The 22,453-nt window shown below is 34.9% G+C and overlaps 1 protein-coding gene across 5 annotated transcripts in view; it reads right to left on the bottom strand.

Annotated features, from left to right (window-relative positions):
* Positions 1 to 22,453, bottom strand: part of LOC5568434 (voltage-dependent T-type calcium channel subunit alpha-1G) — a 113,235-nt gene that overhangs the window by 60,740 nt on the left and 30,042 nt on the right. For 4 of the 5 annotated variants that reach the window (XM_021850463.1, XM_021850467.1, XM_021850466.1 and 1 more), the window contains 5 exons: positions 11,202 to 11,323; positions 10,992 to 11,146; positions 10,839 to 10,931; positions 10,526 to 10,767; positions 9,651 to 9,996 (listed from right to left, as the gene is read on the bottom strand). In XM_021850463.1, the coding sequence (XP_021706155.1) occupies positions 9,651 to 9,996; positions 10,526 to 10,767; positions 10,839 to 10,931; positions 10,992 to 11,146; positions 11,202 to 11,323 (958 nt within the window). The remainder of the gene's footprint in view (positions 1 to 9,650; positions 9,997 to 10,525; positions 10,768 to 10,838; positions 10,932 to 10,991; positions 11,147 to 11,201; positions 11,324 to 22,453) is intronic. The other variant, XM_021850464.1, reaches the window with a different exon arrangement.

The raw sequence follows: 22,453 nt of genomic DNA, 5'->3' as shown, positions 1-22,453 counted from the left end.
AGCAGTCGTCAAGCTGATTTTGCCATAAATAAATGTTGTTTTTTTAAAGAGGACTAGAGTGGACTGAGCTTTAAAAGTGTACAAGCAAGCGAATGCAATCAGATTACCAATCAGATGTTAAGAAATGTCTACATTTGAAACAAGTATAGAAAAAGAAGAAAAAAAAAAACTGTAGATATTTAGATTTTTAACAATTTGTTTTGTCTTTTGTGAAATTTTAAAACAAATTTTAAAATCAAACCCCTATTGTACTACTTTTTGGCCATTAAGATTATATGGTGGATTCCCCGAAAGAACAATTTGAGGGTACTTCTTAGAATTGCTTCTGGGATTCTTCCAAGAAGTTTTACAAGTATTTTGCTAACTGTTTTCGGGAGGTTTAATCCGTAAATTAATGTTTTTTTTCCTAAAATTCTTCCAAGGTGTTGTCTGTTATTTTTGCAGAAACTAAGAGACATATTAGGGACTAAAGAATTTAAAATAGAGAAGAACTAAATTTCTTAAAAATTCATTTCAGAATTTATTTAGAAACTCTTCTAGGAGTTATTTCAGGGATTTCTCAAGAATATATGTAGAAAATTTATCAGGATTCTTCCAGAATTTCCATCAGAAGCTTAATTGTTTGAGACATCAGTATTTGATTTTCAAAGTACAGTCACACTGTGGGGTATATGTATATGTACTAGAGTGGTTCAAAAAATCGTTTTTGCTCCACACCGCTCATTCGATTCTAGATCAAATTCTGAGTGTCCTCCCAAAATTTGAGCGCATTCAGATGAAAACTGAGACTGCACAAGCCATTTATAGTTTATATGGGAATAACTATGGGAAAACCAAGCAATTCATTCAATCGGTCATAGTGTTTGCCCATGTGCTCTTGGAGATTAGAACTACGTTGATACTGTGAGATACATTCATCAGCTACAACTTTGCCGAAGACTGTTTTTAAATTGGACGCCCCAGTAATTAGTTATTGATTTTTGAATGAGTTGTAAAACTTTGGCTATAATTATTAGACTGTTCTGCAGGCATCACTGGATATATGCAGTAAAACTTAGTAGCCATGATTTGTGCGTGCTATCTTTCGCGCCAGGTGCAGCAATGTTGCCTGTTCAGAAGTTAAATGAGCACTGCTGAAGAATTTGTGACTGGATATAAATCAATAACTAATTACTGAGGCGTCCGATTTGAAAACGGTCTTCGGCAAAGTTGTAACTGATGAATGTATCTCACAGTATCAACGTAGCTCTAATCACCAAGAGCACATGGGCAAACACTATGACCAATTGAATGAATTGCTTGCTTTTCCCATAGTAATTTCCATACAAACTTTGAAGGGCTTGTGCAGTCTCAGTTTTCGTCCGAATGAGCTCAAATTTCGGGAGGATACCCAGAATTTGATCTAGAATCGAATGAGCGGTGAGGAGCAAAAAAGATTTTTTGAACCACTCTAATATGTACACATATACGGATCAGAGTTGAACTAAACAGAGATTCTCATCAAATAGAGTTGTTATTACGCAGAACACATTTTGCCTCAAATCAATACAGCATCGCAGTCAATTGAAATGGATGTTTACTAGACTGATGCAAATTTTGAAGTTTTTGCTCCCCTATGCTTGAACGGTGTCAATTATGATGAAAATCATTGACCCCAAATTTGAAGTGATTTGGAAGAATTTTGGTTGAGCACACGCCATTTGAAGTTTGTATGGAAATTACTATGGAAAAGGCAAACCTTTTGTGTTCAGTCCTCTATATGCTCGTCATAATAATATATGAAAAATTGAGCACATTCTTCCCATGTAAAACCTTCCCAGCTACAACTTTGCCGAAGACCACCTTTTGTTGGGACGTGAGGATAATTTGTTATTCTTGATTCCAAAGTCTCAATCATGCTGAGATGATCATTCAATTACTTTCAGAGCAACACTGCTTTTTTGCTGTAGAACATAGTAGCCTGGATTACTTTGATCTATGGGCCTCTGCACTGTTTTGATTTTGTATGGGATTTTGACGTTTACTGGCCTTGTTGTTTACTAATATGATGGGGGAGTGAAAGAGCACCACTGTTGCCTGCCGAACAGTTGGTGAAGCTTACTACATGCAAACCCACATACTTCATAACGCTGGGCGGTGTGAGTGGATGTGCTTAAAATTTTACAGATCATACAAAAATTGCAGAATTTTCATACAAAAAATGTAACGCGAGGGTTGGTGACTGTCAAAAATGGTCATGTTTGGCGCTATGAAATTTGTGAATGAAGCCTTGTACAGAGATATTTTAACGTTAATACAAAGTGATTGGATCATTGAAAAAGGGGAAAAGTATATTCTGCGGCAGAATTTCTGCCCATCTACGCCAGCTTGTCCCATATTCTAAGCAACGAATATATTGAGGAAGATTGTTTTTTTTTTTTACAAAAAAAATGATGATATATTGAAAAAACGCAGAATAAAACTGCTGTATTAATCCTGATAATACTGTTATTAGATAAAACTTTTTATATGTCCATTGAATTAATCAATTTATTTGTTTGTTTCAATGCAGCCCTATTTTTAGCATCACAAAACTTTGAGTAGAAATAAATTTTACTGCTTGATTTTAATTTCAATTAGTTTATATTGTATTTTTTTTTGGTTTGGTATTCAGTTGGACCTGCCTGACAGCTTAACTTGTCAAGGCTGAACCATCGGTCTGGCTTTTGCCAAATTTCCCTTCTATCTCAGGCGGACTAGGCTATGGTGCCCACATGAACACTGTTTTTTATTAGTATTGTGACGTGGTAGTTTATGAAAAATACCCTTATTCCCTTGCTTCTGAGAAAAGGAAGCATTGTGAAAATCAGCAGCTCCATCAGAATTTGTTTGAAATAGTAGTGTAGTAGTGTCATTACTTATACTGTCAAGTCGAAATGGTTTTGAATAATTTGTCATTCAAGTGCTATTCTGATTACTCCTGTCTTTAACGTAAGATTAGAGCCTGAAATGTCAATCGTCGTCAAGTCTTAACAAAATTAGGCTTTTTAGTAGTAGTTCAAGTTAATTTCATTTTTCGTTGTTAAAAGTATTTATTGGTCATTACGTTCATAAATCCTTAAAGAAAAAAGTCACTTTCCTTGTTTGTTCAATTTCTCGAAACTAGCAAGTGTACCCTAATGATCGATCTCAGCGTCTTACTTTCCATAGTCATTTTTATAGTGAACATTTAAAGGTAAAGTTACTTCAGGCTTCTATTACAGTCTCCAACAAGATGCACTTTTCGGTGGCAAATGCAATGCTTCACAACGCCTACTTTCTACTTGTAAATTTTGCGAAAATGAAGCTGGAATTAGATTATTTATACCGTTGTTACAAAAGAGGTATTTCTTATTATGGCAATGTAAAACCACACTAAAATAAGATTGTCGTCACTCATTTCTACTCAGTGAATCTATTAGTCATTTTCCTCAGAGTAATCTTCCCTACGTCGTATATGATAACGATGTGTCTAGCTAGCTAATAGTAAGAGTGGCTACAGATCATTCTGGTTAGCAAAAGGCAAACTGATCGTCACCAATAGTATTAATGTCCACTTCGAATAGAATAACTATTTGAAATGTGCATCAATTCTATCAATGAAGCAGAATGTCCGTTGGGTCACTAGAGTGATGCAAATTCCGAAATTTTTGCTCCCCTATGTTTAAACGATTTAAATTATGGTAAAAAGCATCCTCCCAAAATTTGAAATGATTTGGAAGAAATTTGACTGTGCACACGCCATTTGAAGTTTATATGGAGATTACTATGGAAAACGCCAACCTTTTGTGTTCAGCCCTATATCTCTTCGTCATAATATTTTATGGAAAAGTGAACACACGCTTCTCATGCGAAATTCTTTCAGCTACAACTTTGCCGAAGACCACATTTTGATTGGACGTCAGGAAACATTGTTATTCATCATCATAAAGTGGGTTTGCATTTTACATGCTTCACCAACTATTCGGCAGGCAACAGTGGTGCTCCTGGCGGGAAGAATAGATCAAAGTAATCCAGGCTACTATGTTCTACAGCAAAAAAAAAACAGTGTTGCTCTGAAAGTAATTGAATGATCATCTCAGCATAGTTTAGACTTTGGAATCAAGAATAACAAATTATCCTTACGTCCCAACGAAATGTGGTCTCCGGCAAAGTTGTAGCTGAGAATATTTTACATGAGAAGAGTGTGTTCGCTTTCTCATATATTATTATGACGAGCAGATAGAGGACTGAACACAAAAGGTTTGGCTTTTCCATAGTGATTTCCATACAAACTTCAAATGGTGTGTGCACAACCAAATCTCTTCCAAATCACTTCATATTTTGGGAGAATGATTTTCCTCATAATTGACATCGCAAACATTGCAAATATAAAACAATCTGCTATTCAATTCAGAATGATTAAGAACTTCACATAAATAATATGTACTATACAGACACTTGTACATATACTAAAGTAGGTGGTTAGTATATGTACAAGTGTCTGTATAGTATTGCTGTGTGTGTTTGAAACGCAAATATCAAATGCGGGAATACCAAACGCGGTAAGACTTTTCACAAGGGAGGCGAAGCCAAAGATTGATTTTCTTTGCTAGGTTGGCGGTGATATCGATCATGGATGCTAAGTGTCCTTTGACTAGATTGTGTTCCCGCGTTTGAAGCTCAGTTGGACATAATTTTCACCTCAAACGCAAACAAAAATACATATTATTTATGTGAAGTGCTGTTCGTAGGTGAAAATTATTTTGTACTTAGATTTGTTATTAACCCCTCTACCGGTAGTTTCATTTTTTACCACAATAAAAATGTTTAAGCCTTGTAAACATTTTCATGTCTCGATTTTTTGCACCATTTTTTCACTACACACTAAGCTCTTACGGTGAGTTTCGCCGTAATCTCAACAGCTGAACAGTTCGGTGAAATAAAACACCGTAATTCCGTCGAAATTTTACGGATTCCGGTGATTTTTCGCCGAATACTGTAAAAAATTACCGTACTCCGTTAATTTATTTCACCGAACTGTTCAGCTGTTGAGATTTTACAGGAATCCGTAAAATAATTTAAGTGTGTAGTTCTCAATAAACTCTTCGAATTTGAGTATACTTGTGGATATCTGTCACTGGTGGTCTGGTTTTAAAGATATTCCGATGTTCCTTGGGGGACCGACTTTCACCATATAAAATGTCTTTGGCGGCAATTTTATTTACGTCAATTTATCAAAAATAAAATATTATGCTTCTCGAGAATTTTTAGCATTTCGATCACTTTCTCATTACTTTCTGTGTTGCGCGCCAGGGTCTGGTACCAGTTGGGCACTTTGCGAATCTTTTCTGAAAACCGCAGACCCTCGAAAAAGTTGCGCGCCGATCGATCATGTGCCGAGTTGTGATCAATCTAAACCATTTAAAACGCTTGCAACTTGGTACGAACATTTTTGTTCCATATGTTTTTTAACGATTAAACAATTATGCTCGTTGTCCAGTTTAGGACTGAAGCCCTAAAAGTGATTCACTTCCTCGGCGAGATATTTTGACATTTCTTTATTTACTTTTTGGCTGGCGCACAACTCGGCGCATGGGCCACCGGCGCGCAACTTGTTGGACAGTCTGCGGATTAAAGTAAAGATTCGCAATAAAATGTGGACTACACAAACCTAGGTGAAAAGAAGCTACTTTGAAAAAATCATACAAATCGGTTAAGTAGTTAGGTTTATATCTGTTCATCCAAACGATTTTTGATCAACCATTACTAAATAATCTTTCGACAAAACGTTCTAAAACCATTCGACCATACGTCCATTCGACCAAAAGTCCCTACGACCAAATTTCATTCGTCCATACGTCATTTCGTCATTTCCTAAAGCTCAAATACATCAGGAACTCCCGTGAGGATAACTTCAGGGATGTTTGAAGAAATATCTTAGGAATATCTCCTGGTACTCTCTTGGAAGATATTCCATTGATTTTACTGGACTTCTTCCAGGGTTTCGCCCATTGGATATCTAAAATACTTTTATGGGAGGGGAGTTGCTGGATTTATTAGAGCAATTACCCATTGCCGAATTTTATATATCTTTTAAAGCTTCCTGAATAAATTTTACAACGATTTTGCTAAACATACTTTTAGCCATTGCATGGGCACTATTTATTGGTTTCGTCCAAATATTTTCGCTCGAATTTTTATATAAGAAAGAGGGTTTTTCAAAGAAATATTATACCTTTGTGTTTCTTCAAAGATTTATCCAGAAAATTTTTCAACATTTTTTTACTTGGAACTTTAAAGGACTTTAAAAAAAAATGAAGGTGTTAGCAAGAATTCCATCAAGATTTCGACCATTATTTTTTTAAAGGATTTCTCCAAGATTCCCTTTTGCAACTTTTAAAAGTATCTCCAGATGTTCTTCCAAAAAAACTTCCAGAAACTCCTCTAGTATTAACTTAAGGGATTTTTCAACGGATTTCCCAAAAATATCCTCGGAGTTTCTTCTAAGGATTTCCATAGGTTTTCCTAAATGAATTTCTCAAAGAATAAAGTTCAAGAACTGCACTTGAGATTTTTCAGAAATATCTTTGGGAATTCTTCCAGTGATTCCCCCAGGAATGATACAAGAATTTTTTTCAAAAAAGTTTATGGGATGAAAAGTACGCTCGAAATTTTTCCATGACTTCAAAGGGTTTCTTCAGAGTCTCCTTCCCAGGCGACATACGTGCATATTTTATGTAGAGTAAAGTGGGGCAAATTTCAAGTGGGGTAAGAGTTTCTTTTTAAGATTTCCAGCTCAATTCAAAACAAATCTTATAAATGTCATGGTGGTTCGAAGGCTATTCAAGTAAGAGACTTTCAATCCAAATATCATAAAAATCGATTGAGATTTGGAAAAGTTATAGCTATTTGTTGTTTTTCGACGTGAATATTGTAATTTTTGGTCAAACTTTCGTTGCATGGAACCAATTGAAGATAAAATCTTTTTCAATATTTTATGTAAGGGCGTTTCTAGGCCTATCATAAGGTTGCTTTGAGGTGTATTAGTTTTTGCATAGATACTTGAAAACAATTTTTGGCCCATAGTGGGGCAAAAGTTCGACCCATGTATAAAATCATGGAAAAATTTGCAAATTGCCTAAAATCCACATAATATCTTCAAATTCAGTTAAATTTGTTTGATCGTGTGAAAATTTTCACCAAAATTTTACATTTCCACGTAGTTTTGTGAAAAACTGCTATTTTTGAGTATATTACAATTAACCCGGTTTTGGGCAATTTTTTGATGAAAATTTAGTGTGTATTTTTCGTCAAACTTAAGTTTACGGCTGGTGTAAAGTATGCCTATCATAATAGGATCGATATTTTGTGTTTTAGCCAGCGAACTTTTGCCCCACACTTGATTCGAACTCTTGCCCCACCGGTGGGGTAAAAGTTCGAATAAGGCAATTAATTTTGAAACTGTTATAACTAAAAATGGGTAAATATTTTGACACAAGTTTGTTCAGCAAAATTATAGCCAATATGTTGACGGTATGGTATTTGTTTTGTTTTAACTGCTATTGTTTTCCTGGAAACTTTGATTATACCACTAAGGTCGAACTTTTGCCCCACCTTACTCTAATAAAAAATGGCATAGAATGCGAGACTATAAATTTTCTTGCGAACTAATCTGTAATCTTATGCGATTCAACATATGATAACTAATATTGATTCAACAGCTACTGCGGATTGATTCGACTTACTTTGTACGAGTATACGGGATCAAACCGAAATGTACAAACGTACTCTCATAGTAGTAGCATTTTATGCGAGGATGATCAATCGGACGATTTAATCGACCGTGTAGTGCGGATATGATGAAATAAACGAGTAATTACGTAAACTGTTATGCGATTTCTCCCAGACAACCAGAAGTCGCATCAAAGTTCACGTAATAACTCGTTTATTCATACACATTACATCAAACCCGCAAAACACGATGGTTAAAATCGTCAGATTGGTGAGTTTCCTCGCATTAAACGTTTTTTTCTGAGTTCATTTGTACATTTTGTTTCGTCCCGTACACTCGTACAAAGTAAGTCGAAGCAATCCGTAGCAGCTGTCAAATCAACATTTGTTATCATAAGTTTAGTCGCATAAGAACACAGGTTAGTTCGGTAGAAAATTTATACACTCGCATTGTATGCTATTATTCATCACATAATATATACACGTATATCGCCTCCACTTTTGTACGTAGAAGGCCTTTTCACGGCATCTTATAAGGGAAATGTTGCACGCACAAAGCCTCCAGGTAATTTCGTTATGCGTACATTTTGGTTGCCTGGGCTGGTTGTCTGGGTTAGTTGCAGGACTCTTAAAGTGCTTTCTCTAGATACAGATATGCAAAGAATTTTACAATTATTTTACAAAAAAATCCAAGAATTTTTCAAAAATTCCGGGAATTTAAAAAAAAATGGCACATGAATTATTCAAGGTTTTCTTCAAAAATATTTTTTAAAATAGGAATTAATCCCAAGTCTTTTCTAGGATCGAAGAAGATCACTTTTCTGATTTATCTATAAACTATCTCAGAAATAGTTCTCTCCCCTGGAAGTTCTTTAAGGATTATTGCATGGAATTCTTTCAAAGAGTTTCAAAGCTCTTTTTCTGGAATTATTCAATAATTTCTGTAACCTCAAAACGGAGAATTTGCACGATTTCATCTGTAAACTCTTTCAAGAATGCCTCTAGTCCTTTCAACAAAACATCCACGAATTATTATACGAATTTTTCAAAGGGATTACTCAGGACCAGGACCTCCGAATTTTTTTTCAGGGATTCTCCCAGAAATTCTTCCAGGAATTGATTCTGAAACATTCAAAGATATGTTTGAATTTTGTTCAGCAATTTTCTAAGAATTTCTTCAGGAGTTGTTCTTTAATATGTCTAATGATTTATTTTCTTATTTTGTCAATCAATTGTTCCATTATCAATTATACCGGCAGATCTTTCTCTATTTCAATAACAACTTAAAGGATTCGTTTAGAGATTTATCCACGGGCCTTCCTTAGCCGATTGGTTAGAGTCCGCAGTTACAAAGGAAAGCCATGCTGAAGGTGTCTGGGTTCGATTCCCGGTCGGTCCAGAATATTTTTGTAATAAGGAAATTTCCTTGATTTCCTAGGGCATAGGGTATCATCGTACTTGCCATACGATATACGAATTTAAAAAAAGGCAACTTTGGTAACGAAAGTTAGTGGAATTGCCCATAAGAACACTAAGCTGAGAAACAGGTTCTGTCCAAGTAAGGAGGTAAAGCTAAAAAAAATTGTTTGCAGAATTTCTAACAAGACTTCCAGAATTTCCTCTAAGAAATCCTTGAAAAACTTAGAACGGTGTTTTTTTTTCAGTTCTTTTGTAATTCCTCCAAAGATCATGCCTGACATTTTTTCAAGAATACTATGAAACCTAGAACGCGATAATAGAGATTGAAGATCTCTATCTTAAGAGGGCTTCTGAAGATTTCTTTCAAGAATACCTTCCAGGATCCAGAAGGTCGCTTTTCGCTAAGTTATGGCTTCTGTGCACTGAATGACAATTGGTTCGCTAGTATCGTGCATCCGAGAAATTCGAAATAATAAAAATCCTCAACCCAAATCACTTACGTTCTCACTATTTGGAATCTTCAGCAGGACTATTTTCTGTTTGTCATCCAAGTTCGAATAGCTCGTGCAATTGTTCAGAGCATTGTTCTTGATGTTCTCCACGGAAACCATTTCCGAAATGTCCGGTGAGGACATTTGCTTCTCGGTGCCAACAGCGCTCGGGGCGTTCCTAGGGATGATGGCACAGGGCGTGTTGGAACCCTGATTATTCCTGTGGACAGTGCTCACAGCTAGGGCGTGCATTTTCGGACACTTTGGATGGTGGACTTTGATCTTGTTCGGTGACAATGTTAGGGTTTCCGGAGTTTGCGGTAGCAACCCTTCCTTCCGGTGTTGGTATTGATATCTATAGGTAAATTATTGAATTGGAACTTTTAGTTAGTGCGGACGTTTGATAAACTGAACAGTGCAGATAAGAGGTGTAGGAATAACGGTAAATATTATTAACGTTTGCATGACATGATTTAAGCAAGTGATAAACTGTAACAACGTGCTTCAACTCGACAACATGAACTAAGAAACTTCAAATAACTATTGAATGCAGCATGATTAAAGAGTGTTATGCAAAAACTTCATAACTGTTAGAGGTATGTTATCCCAAATAATTTTATCAACAATTGTTTTATGAAAATATTATTTAGAAGCGCTAAGATAATGCTCCAGTTTTATTATTGGTTTTGTCATGGTTTTATGACTGACTTTAAACCAGAAATTGGCCTGTAAAACCATTTTAGGCCCAAAATTGTTACTGGAATGGGAACGCGTTGATCGAAAATGTCATGCTAAGCCAAATGATTTCTTAGATACGAGGAACGAGGTGCAATGAAGGGATTATGGGAAGTGCGTCAAAGAGAATAACAACGAGACATTCATACTTATACTGTCGTAACTTCTTAATGATGCGGCGCTTGAGCCTTCGGTACAGATGTGCGATATACTTGACGATTTCTGCGTAGCAAGTCGTTGGTTCGGAGTTGTTCGTACTGGAAGCCAAAGTCGAGGTCGACGTAAAGCGAGCCCTCTCCTGGCGCATACGCTCCATTTCCCGTTTCTTGGTTTCCGAAAACTGTGTGGCAATTACGACTAGGCAAAGGTTGATCATAAAGAATGATCCGATCTGCGAAAGATGAAGTATTTCAGGATGATTTTGTGAATTGGATGGTACGGAGAACCATTTCCGGTACTCACCACAATCAGCAGCACAAAATATATCCAATCCCAAAAACTGTGTGCGTCTTGAACATAATACATAATGTCAGTCCATCCCTCGAGTGATATGACCTGGTTTATGAAAAAACTCTTAAAATCACTTCAATCAATTTGAGTTCTTCCGCTACTTACCAAAAATATAGCGACCCAGGCCAATCCGATGTTGTCGAAAGATATCGTCCCTTGGAAGGGATTGTTCCCAAGCTGAGTACAGTTGGTGTAATACTGATTCCAGTTGACGCAGGACCGAGCTGTGGGTACATTGTTCGAAAATGGCATGGCAGAAGCTGAAATATAAATCGTTTAAAAGTCGAACTTAAAAGCAGGAAATATATATTCTACCATTGCAAACCAATGGCCCTATCCGGTAGGGTGGAAGGTTGTTACACAGATGCATTCCCGAGTCGTCCGGCTTCGAGCAGATGTAGTCCTGCTCCTTTGAAAACTCGTAGTAAAATGATATGCTGTCGATGGACAAATCGAGAGTTTAACATTCCCATAAAATATACTTCTACTCAGCTCGACACAGAATTAGGCGAAAGTTATCTTGGCACATGCTCTTGAGATTTGGATTATAGATAGATGATAGAGGCTTCTGTAAGGCGGTTGGAGCTTAGCTCAGAAAGCATTGAATAACAATTAGTAACGACAATAAGTTGTAAGTCATTAATTTCACAGGAGATTAGTTTGGCCACAAAAAGATCGTAAATTTGCAAATCAATAATAGCATGACTAAAGAAGAGATTCGTTTGATAAGGAAGAATATGACTAATACTAAGACAGAAATACTAGGTTATTGAAATATACAACCCGAATGTAAATTTCAGGGTAATTATCATGTTTATTCACTCAAAAATTTGATGTAAACGGTCAATTATCTTCTGTAGATCGGGACGGGAAAGACGCAGCATTGATTACTTTTTATATTCTTCATAGATTTCTTCAGATATTTCTTCGTGATTTTAAACACAAAATTCCGCAGTGATTTTTCATAGGGCACTAATTAATTTCTTTGTTTTCATCAGAAGATGAGCCATGCCGTTGAATATATTGGGTTTCGACACAGTTCAGTATCTTTTGGATTGAGATTATTTTTTACTTGCGATCCAAATTAAGATTTGGTTACAGGGTTACAGCGTTAAGAAACATTTGAAATGTGTCTATGAAATTGTCAAAAAGAGAATATCTGGCAACATTGTCTGCTCTGTAGTTATCCAATTCAATCGTTTCTCAAAAAGTTTATACTGATGCAATTTTCTTAAAATTCCTTGATATAGTGGCCACATTATGACCGATTCCAGAAATAATGTGTGACTTGAAATTTGTCTACTTCCAGGGGCACACACGCAGAATACCCCTTTCACCTTTGACCCAGTGATCCACCGGAATAACTCCGGACACATGAATATTTCCAAGTACCTCTGGCCACTTCTAGAAACTAGATATGTGTGCCAGTATACTGACAAAAAAACGTTTGAATCCGTTAAGAACTCGCTGAGCGGTGAGGGTTTTAGTATTTTTGCTTTCACTCAGGCCGGATCAAAAAAGGTCTTTTTTAAAAATAACGACTGGATCACATATAAAATGAATACATTATATGAGAAATCGACAATCTGGCAATACCGTTGGTAATTTTTTTTATTGCCTGCATACCTCGTTTGGATTTTGATCCGAATAAGCCGATCGAACCATTATCAGAGAGTGTAATAGTTCATGAATCATAACAGTTCGTGGCACATCGCATTCGGAGAGCCCTATGAATAATGATATTCATTTTTTCGCATGGTACGTGACGAGAGAGCTTTCAAGAGCATTAACTCTCTTAGACAACAACATCGAGATATTAGAGAGATTTTTGTTTTGCTCAACGTCTTTTCTGAGCACACGTTTTCTCAGTGATTAAAATCTTCAAATTTAAAATTTGACATTTAAAAAATAGAAATTATAATACTGGTCGGGTATTTAGCGCTAACTTCAGAATAAATAAAGTACCGTCAAACGGGGTGACTTGCAACACTTTTCAACTTCAATCAACCAAAACCATGATCTAAACGTAATCTTAAAATCTAAATTCTTTATAGAACTTTGAATGGCCGGCTCGCCTACAGAATGAGATGATAACAAATTGAATCGAATTATTTTGTCATATCAAAAGTCATCAAAAAGGGGAAATTTTTTAAATGTCCTTGTGCGGGGTGACTTGCAACACTCACTGCTAATTTAGTTTTTTCCAACAAAATGTTGATATATTTTATTAGTCACACTTGTTAAGTATTGTTATTCATATATTCAAAGCATTCGAACCAGTACAAGAACATTTAGAATACATTTTTGTAAGAAAATAATTGAGCTATTTTTGTATGGGAAAAAGAGGCGTTAAATCATCAAGGTCCAATATCTTAACTGAACAATATTTTTAACGAGTGTTTGTAGTTGATTGATGAATTATTACTCTTTTGATTATAAAGTAGACCTAACACAAAAGTTTTTAACTTTTATAAAACTTTAAATTGCTTAGAAATAAAGTGTTGCAAGTCACCCCGCATAGGCACATGTGTATAAAAATTATTTTTATTCAAAAGTTGTTGCTACAATTTCGTAAAATAAAGTTCGTCATATTATCACTTATTAGTTATAGAAACAACATGTAGAGTATTACTTTTGAACATTAAATCTATCTCATGTTTTTAGGTCACGATTTCGAACCTCCATCAAGTATCAGTTTTCTAGACATTTAAAAGAATTATGTTTATTGTATGAACATATTTATAATAACAGTTTTAATCGTGGCCCCTACTTGAATTGTGAGTCACACGTATTGAAGCACCGATTTAAATCGAATTTTCTTTTGAAAATTGTGTTTTATAGTGAAATTTAGTTGTGAATTACAATGTGTTGCAAGTCACCCCGCCGTTGCAAGTCACCCCGTTTGACGGTATTTACAGGACAGCTTTTTTCTTATGATTAACTAAACTGAAGACGCCTCGACTAAATCAGAATTTTGTGATACAGACATTCAAAATAATAATTCAAACTATTAGCATTATCTAGCGAGTATCTTCAGAATTTATCTAATGATCACCTAATAGACCTTGGTGTTCTATTCAAGTTTGCTGAAGACATTATTTAACACCTTGAGGAAGATTTTCAAGTTCTTCAATATACAGTTAACAGTCCCTTACTCGATATTCCGTATCTCGATATCGAGTTAAAGAACCATAGTAAAAGTTGGTTTTATGGGAAACTCGATGGTCCCTTGGAACGCAGTTGCACTGCTTTTGTGTTCTGTAACTCGATACCTCCCTAACTCGATGGTCCCTTCAATATCGAGTAAGGGAGAGATGCCTGTACCACTGGACAGCCTTTGTACAATTCCGCTGAAGATATCATCCTGTTAATAGCTCGTGTATTTCGACGTAACTATATTCACGGATGCAAGTGATCTCGTAATTGATTACTGGCTTTTATTTACTCCTGTTTGGCGAACGAGAGAAAGAAAAAAACTGTCTGCAATACGAGTAGAATAAAATCTATATTTATGTTTCGAAGGACTAGGAAGGATGTTTATATACGAATTGGAGGCCAATGCTTCTGACAGTCAAAAAATAGATTTCAGTAGTCAATTTTGCAAGTTGAGGTAGGGTTTTGTTCTACTTCGTCGTGAGCGCTACTATTCGTCGTAGCAAACTTTAAATGTTCCACTACGGCGGATATTCAAACTTACCTACAACATATACTCATTATCCAAGTGTAATTTTGTGAAAGCTGTTGTGGTTCGTACAATTGTACACCAAAAATGCAATAAAACTACTGTATTTCGGTAAATAACTTAAGTTCAATTATCCACTTTGCACTTATTCACCGAAATCGCATGGACGAATACGATTTGAGAGAAATGCTTAGCGATCGACTGAGCCACACCACTTTCCAACACAAGTTTCTTCCCGCCCCGGTGGGTGACTTACTTCGCCGGGCACTTATTTTCACTATGGAAAACCTTCATACTTCTTCACTGAAGGATTTCATTTCAATCACACGCCGTAAAACTTCGATAATTCACGAAATTTTATGAAATTTCCTCAACCACCGCGTATAATTGAGAATGTAAACAAAGTTCAATCCGTCGTACTGAGAAAAAAAAAGCTTGTGCGCATCAATGTGTGCGGGATGCTCGACGTAAAAATACGGTTACTTTGATTGTGTTGTTTTCGCTGTACTGTGAGCAAATGCCATAATTGTACGGTCAAAAGGAATTGTGTTCATATGTTTGAGCTGAATTTTGATGACGAACAATTAATTTTAAAGGAAATTAGAATATTCCATCATGCTGGAGGAATAGAGGGACATGCCCGTAGATCTATATATTCTAGTAAAACATTTAATTATAGCGTTGATATGTTGTGTTTTAACCACTCAATACACACAGTGAGCCGTAAGTTGTGAGACGAATCTGGAAACTGATTGCGACGGAGTTGAAAACGATACGACGGATTGAGAATACGGTAAGATGCATTTTCTTTGCATTATTTCCAAAAACAGATCAAGATTTATCAAAATGTTATTGTACAATGCTAAAGCCGTTTTGAGAAAGAATTGTTTGGCATCGGTTTGTATAAGCATCATTCACTGCAATACTGGGAACATTGCAGTTCTCACTGACCAATGCTTAATACGATGGATACTAGTATATCACCCTATCATTTTTGAATTCGAACAGTGATAGCCAAATCACCGTCCATCACATTTGGAACATTTATTTTCGAATCTATGACATTTGGTCGAATGACGTATGGTCGAAAGTACGTTTGGTCGAACGGACATTTCGTCGAATGGATATTTGGTCAAAAAGCGTTTAATTGTAATAGAAAGCATATGATATTTGGTCTACCTGAAGCTTCGTTGAAAGGACATTTGATTGAATATAAATAGGATGAAAACCAAGTTTAGTCGGATTATTGTCGAGAGTAGCATTTTGTCACTAATACACTGAGTGGTTGAATAATTGAAAGCATTATAAGCCATCTTGTCCACAATAAATATGACACTATCAGCAAATTGTTATTCAACTTGATGAACCATACCCTCATAGCAGACTTTAGTTTAATTACTTTAAGGCTTTATTTAATGTTTTCCATCCTACTATTACCAGTCCACTCCTAACCATTCAAAGCTAGCACCGCAAACACTTTTATCCACCTGAAGTCATCAACACTGTCATCAAAGCCATCTATTTACTTAAGGGCTAGCCGGAAGTCACAATAACCCGATTGACCATAAGTACCGAAACGTATCCTACTCCCGGCACTTTAGATACACTTCGCTATTGAGGTTTTCCTTTCCATACCATTTTAAGTCGCTATCCATAATTTTACCTATCGCCATATGCTTTATAACTCGGAATAAAAAAAATCACTAGTATTCTCTGCGATTGCTTCCATCGTATGAAGATCAGCAATATATTACGAAAAACAATAACATTTTGACAGAACAACAAATTCAACAGATAAGTGTGTACATTGGGTAACACAACAAGGATTTTCAAAGAATGGTGATAATTTATAAGAACAATGTATATACTAAAACTAAATATTTCAGTCAATTCACAAAAAAAAAAAACTCGTTATGTTCACATCGATGAGTAATTATATTTCGAAGAATTATGATATTGTGAAAGAATAATTAACTCACTGCACACTGTAGCCGTCTCTGAAAAAACGTGATCGAAATTGTTTTGACCTTGAAAACATGATTTTAGTACTATAGTATCTTCGGGAAAGTTTTTCCATAAAATAATCGCTATTTTATGAAAGTGTCAATTTGGTGATTAATCCACCTAAAAGTGAGAACGAAATTTTATTTTTCGTATTTATGAATTTAAAAATAAACTTTATTCGGGAAAGTTGTAGGTAATATTAAAAGAAACAACTTTGCTGAAGACACCGTATGCATATTTTTTATTTTCATGTACATTTGTGGAGTTTTTTGTGGAACGCCCCTAAAAATCACTTTTTTCATCATAACTTGGTTGGATGATTTTGTACAATTTTCAATTGTTCTAGTGTTATTTGTTACTTGCAAAAACGCATAACTTTCTCCAAAAGAGCATATTTTTATCTCTCATACTTTTCGAGTTATTGAAGGTTTTATATAAAAATTTCGCACCTTTTTGACACTAAAAATCATTAGGTCGCGCACATTTCCGCAGTTTGAAACATGCTCATCCAATGGTTTGAAACTAATACTGTGAAATGCAGAGAAAGCCGCTTTTAGCCTGCTTTAGCCTGACGGTCAAAAGAAAGTCTGAAAAAATGTTTACTTACATGCAGATATAATTTACACTTATTCACTACACTCTATATTGGCTTAACTTGAATATCTGGCATCACTGTATCGAATTTTATGCAATAAAGTCAACAATATAATCAATCAACAAAAGGTTGGAATAATCTGTTCAGACAAGTTTATCACAGACAAACAGACAACATATCCAACACACTTTTCGTCGTTCACTTTTCAATCATGTTTTCAAGGTCAAAACAATTTCGATCACATTTTTTCAGCGACGGCTACAGTGTGCACTGTAGCTAAACATTTCAGTCAATTTGCAGAAAAAAACACTATTGAAGAGTTTTTGTTTTGTAAGGGAGGTAAAGCCACTGAGTCCAATGGTAAACTGTTGAAGAGTTCACTGAAATAACCATTGATATCAAATCACAAACCAATTAATGTTTGAAGTTCAAAAACATGATAACATAAAATTCCCTTTTTTCATTTACAGTTGATTATTGAGATTATTCAAAAGAATACGAGAAATAGTCATTAAAGCTAGAAGACAATTGATTATTGTCATACAGCGAATTATTGTTGACCTTTGATGAAATGTAAGTTTCCTAAAATACACTTCTGATAAAATGTCATAAAGTTCATACGATGCATTGCGCAAAAGTTGCAATTCTGCTGTGTGTTTATCTCTCAAATATTTTTTCCAATAAAACATTTCATAATAAGCTTTCGACAAAATTAACTTTTGGTCGATCAAATATCATTCCATTTCGCGGAATAGATTAAATGTTCATTCGACCAAATGTACTTTCGATAAAGTCTCCTTTCGACCAAATGTACATTCGACCAAACGGCCTAAAGCCTTTATTTTTAAATGTGCTAGAAATTTAAACAGAAAAGAAGAGAAAACAAATTTTTGCCCACCTTATCTTACTAACCTAAAATCGCTAAAACAATGTTACAAAGAATTGAGTACAAATCACACAAAATCGTTCTCTTCTGGGCCGTTCTACTTATTGCTCGTGTGTTCCGTTGTGACTGTATTCACAAATGTAACTAATCCCATAATTGATTACTGATTACTTTTTTTACCTACAGGTATATTCTACTGAATAACTCGAAGATTTATTATCATGAAAAATTAATGTAGAGTAAGGTGGGGCAAAAGTTCGACCTTAGTGGTATAATCAAAGTTTCCAGGAAAACAATAGCAGTTAAAACAAAACAAATACCATACAGTGAACCTTCAACATATTGTCTATAATTTTGCCAAACAAACTTGTGTCAAAATATTTACCCATTTTTAGTTATAACAGTTTCAAAAAATGATTGTCTTATTGAAATTTTGGCCCACCGGTGGGGCAAGAGTTCAAATCTAGTGTGGGGCTAAAGTTCGCTGGCTAAAACACAAAATATCGATCCTTTTATGACAAGCATACCTTACACCAGCCGTAAACTTAAGTTTAACGAAAAATACATACTAAATTTTCATCAAAAAATTACCAAAAACCGAGTTAATTGTAATATATTCAAAAATAGCAGTTTTTCGCAAAACTAAGTGGAAATGTAAAATTTTGGTGACAATTTTCACACGATCGGACAAATTAAACTAAATTTTAAGATAATGTGTGGATTTTAAGAAATTTTCAAATTTTTCCGTGATTTTATACATTCGAACCACCATGACATTTATAAGATTTATTTTGAACTGAGCTAGAAATCTTAAAAAGAAACTCTTACCCCACACGGTGTGCTGGAACACACATATTATCGAACTTGCATGAACCTCCGATCTTTTTTTCACTAAAAGTTAACCTTGATAGTCAAGAAAAGCTTACGGAGTATTAAAAAATCTTTCATCGGCAAAAAATTGAAAAAAGTCGATTTTTGTATTTTTACCCTTCTCCCATATATGAGTTCATAGGAGAATATTAGAGTTACACTAATTTTGATGCATTGCAGTAGCTCAAAGACTTATTTAATATATCTAGATCACGAATCGATTACAAGACGTTTCAAATTGATCATAATTTATACCTACATTCACACAATGTGACCAGCCCATGGTGGTATGCCGTTTATTAACGACATCGCATTTTTACATAAATTTACTAAGGTAAACATACTACAACTTATCAAGTTTCAATCAATGTTTCCTATTCTACTGAATAATTGAAATCATTGGAGTTCGTTATTGAACATAAAGCTTTTTTAAGATTACAGACAATTGTTTAATTACATGCAACCATTAAAATAAACCGCCATACAATTATATAGGGCAATGTACTGTTTCAATTTTGTATGGTATGTTCACTCTAGCTGATCTTGTTATTCACATTTGTTTTGATTGAAAGATGGAGGAAGATTTTACGCAAACCTGTATACGGTATGTCTACATCCAAAACTAGAACGCATACAAATATTGTAAAATATCGTAACATATACAGGGTTTATACAGAAAATGTAAGATGTGAAAATAAAAAAAAAAATCTATGATAGTCTTATACTGCCCATAAAAGCATAACTGTCCCATATGGATTTTCGAACCAACACCTTTCTTCGTCGCCACATTCATGTTTTTATGTATACTTTACTATGCATATAAAATTTAACACACTTTGTTCGGAAAAGTTGCGGAAAAATATGAAGCGTGTGCAGTCCCATATTGAAAAATAAAGGCATAACAGTCTCCATATAGACTTTCAATGCGAATAACAATTGCAAAACGTGCGTTGTGCAAGATTATATTTTTTGCTGATCAATAGAAGCAAAATGAGTTATGTGTGCGGTGGTGCTAATTAAATATGGCATGCAGAAATGCACTAGAAAATTATGAACATTTAGATGGGAAGACGAAACTCAAACTTTGAGCGCAATTTTCTCAATGCCTATTATTTCCATATGGGACAGTTATGCCTTTATGGGCAGTATATTCCTTGTATGAGTAACAATATTATAAAATATTTGAAAAGTTGTCATGCCGATTTATATTGAAATCTTGCAGCCGCTGGTTGGGTGCGTTTGCTAAAACCTCACATCATTAACGTATCCTTAGTTACCTTCACATACTTAAGCTTAATACATACCATAAAACGGGGTAACTTTGATAGTTTTTTGAGAGAAAATCGAAATATTTTATTTTTTATTTGTAAAACAAGCACTGATTTGTTAGTTATCGATTGTACATGAAAGATTGCATAACGGTTCGATCTTAATGAATCTATAGTTTTTCATATAATCGAAAGTCAGTTTTTTAGTAATGGGGTAACATTGATAATGAGTAGATAAGCACATGAAAATCCAAACCAAACTATTGTTTGACATCATCACAGTTCGAATTGGATTGGAGAATGTTAATAGAGAAACTGGATTAGATTTTATCAATTAAAGTACAGAATTTATTGAACAAAAAACATCTTTAAAAAGGTTTTCAGTCAAAACAAACATGATAAACACCATTATAAGTTGATAATAATGGGTATAAAAATATATCTCTGAATAGATATCTATCGATAATCATGTTTCGACATTGAATTCACCATAAATCAATCGTGGAACATGAATGAGTATAAATCGACTGAATCCCGTAAAGTACATGAGGTGTTGCATACCTCTAGGTTTTTAATGTTATGTGGGAATTTGTGACTCTGATTACAAAAATGATCCCAAATTGTAAAACTGTTTTTCGCTATGAGATTTGATACCGGATTCATGTTCTACTATAGCTAGGCCATCAAGCATACGTACCGAACTCATTATAGTTTCATGAAATAGTGATAGTAAAACAGATTGTTTGTGAGCGTTTTGAAAGTACCAAAATCTCATCATTTTTTAATATTCGAATATAAAGCCTCATATACTCTTGATTGGCACGAAAACAGCTCAGGGTGAAGTGTCACACTGATACTCCTTAGTTTCGCATTCGTTTTGCTTAACTGAATAACATAAATTTTGTTTAGTACGTTGCGGATCCCGCACTATCAAAGTTATCCGCATTTTCAAAGATACCTCGTTTTGCGATACTAAAATTTATGTGTCCATGTTGGTTATTGAAATTGTTGTGTCTATTTCTCAAAATGTGCCCTCCATAAGTGCGAAGTCATGAATAAAAGGGCTGGATTACGTTGGATCGATTTGATACCGTCGCCACATTTATCCGAAGTAATCCAGCCCTTTTACTCAAAATCAGGCACTTCAAACCCCAAATATAATGTGTGCATTGCATATGAGTAGATTAGTGACTGCATAAAACTTGTATCATGATGAGCTTGAGACCACCTTAAGGCTATATAAGCCATTTACTGTTAATCATGTTATAGTGAACCCGCTTTCAAAACTTTTGCGCGTATAAGCACATGAATACAGCCTATACTGCCATGTGTATCAATTTCTGGGAATTCCTATTATTAGAAAACTATACCGCATACGTAAAATATTACTGATTTGATTCAGAAAGAAGAAAACAAAGCGTTCGTATGAGCTTTTCTGAAGTGAAAAGTGAAATTTCCATTATATAAAATACGGCATATCACCATGGGCTGGTCATATTGTGTTAGTGTATGTAGGAAATTATGCTTAAATCTAACAATTCATTCATGTTAAAGATATGTCAAATTGGTCATTAAGTCGTTAAAAGTCATCATATTAGTGTATCTCTAATATTCTCCTATGAACTCATATACACCCGATTCTGTTTTTGCACGGGGGATGCGTACCGTGCAAAAAAAGTTTTTGATTCAAAATTTCAAAAACCGTGCAAAAAAAGTAACACCATTTCTCGACGTTTCATGCAAAAATAAGGTTTTGACGGAAAAAAATGTATGGAAACTTTTTTTGCACGGCCGTGTAAAAAAAATCCGTGCAAAAACAGAATCGGGTGTATGGAAAAAGGGTAAAAATACAAAAATCGTCTTTTTTCAATTTTTTGCCGATGAAAGATTTTTTAATATTCAGCAAGTTTTTTTTGACTTCCAAGGCTAACTTTTAGTGAAAAAAGATCGGAGGTTCATGCAAGTCCGATAATATGTGTGTTCCAGCACACCGTGCCCCACTCGAACTTTTGCCCCACTTTACTCTAAGTGTAGCGACCAATATTAATCGCCTAATATGCATTATAAGTAACAAAAGTCATTATTTTTCGATAAACTTCATTGTTTTTCTCGAAAACCTTTTTTTCAAATTAAATATAATGTGCTCTAGTCTTGTAAGAATTTTCAATAGGGATGGTTAGTAATGTCAAGGTTAATTTAAGATATTCTGTATCGACGTTACGAAATTGATCAGAATCCATGTTTTCATCATTTTTCGAACAG

The sequence above is a fragment of the Aedes aegypti genome, chromosome 3 (genome assembly GCF_002204515.2).
Source record: "Aedes aegypti strain LVP_AGWG chromosome 3, AaegL5.0 Primary Assembly, whole genome shotgun sequence".
NCBI classification, from domain to species: domain Eukaryota; kingdom Metazoa; phylum Arthropoda; class Insecta; order Diptera; family Culicidae; genus Aedes; species Aedes aegypti.
This window is presented reverse-complemented; position numbering and strand designations above follow the sequence as displayed.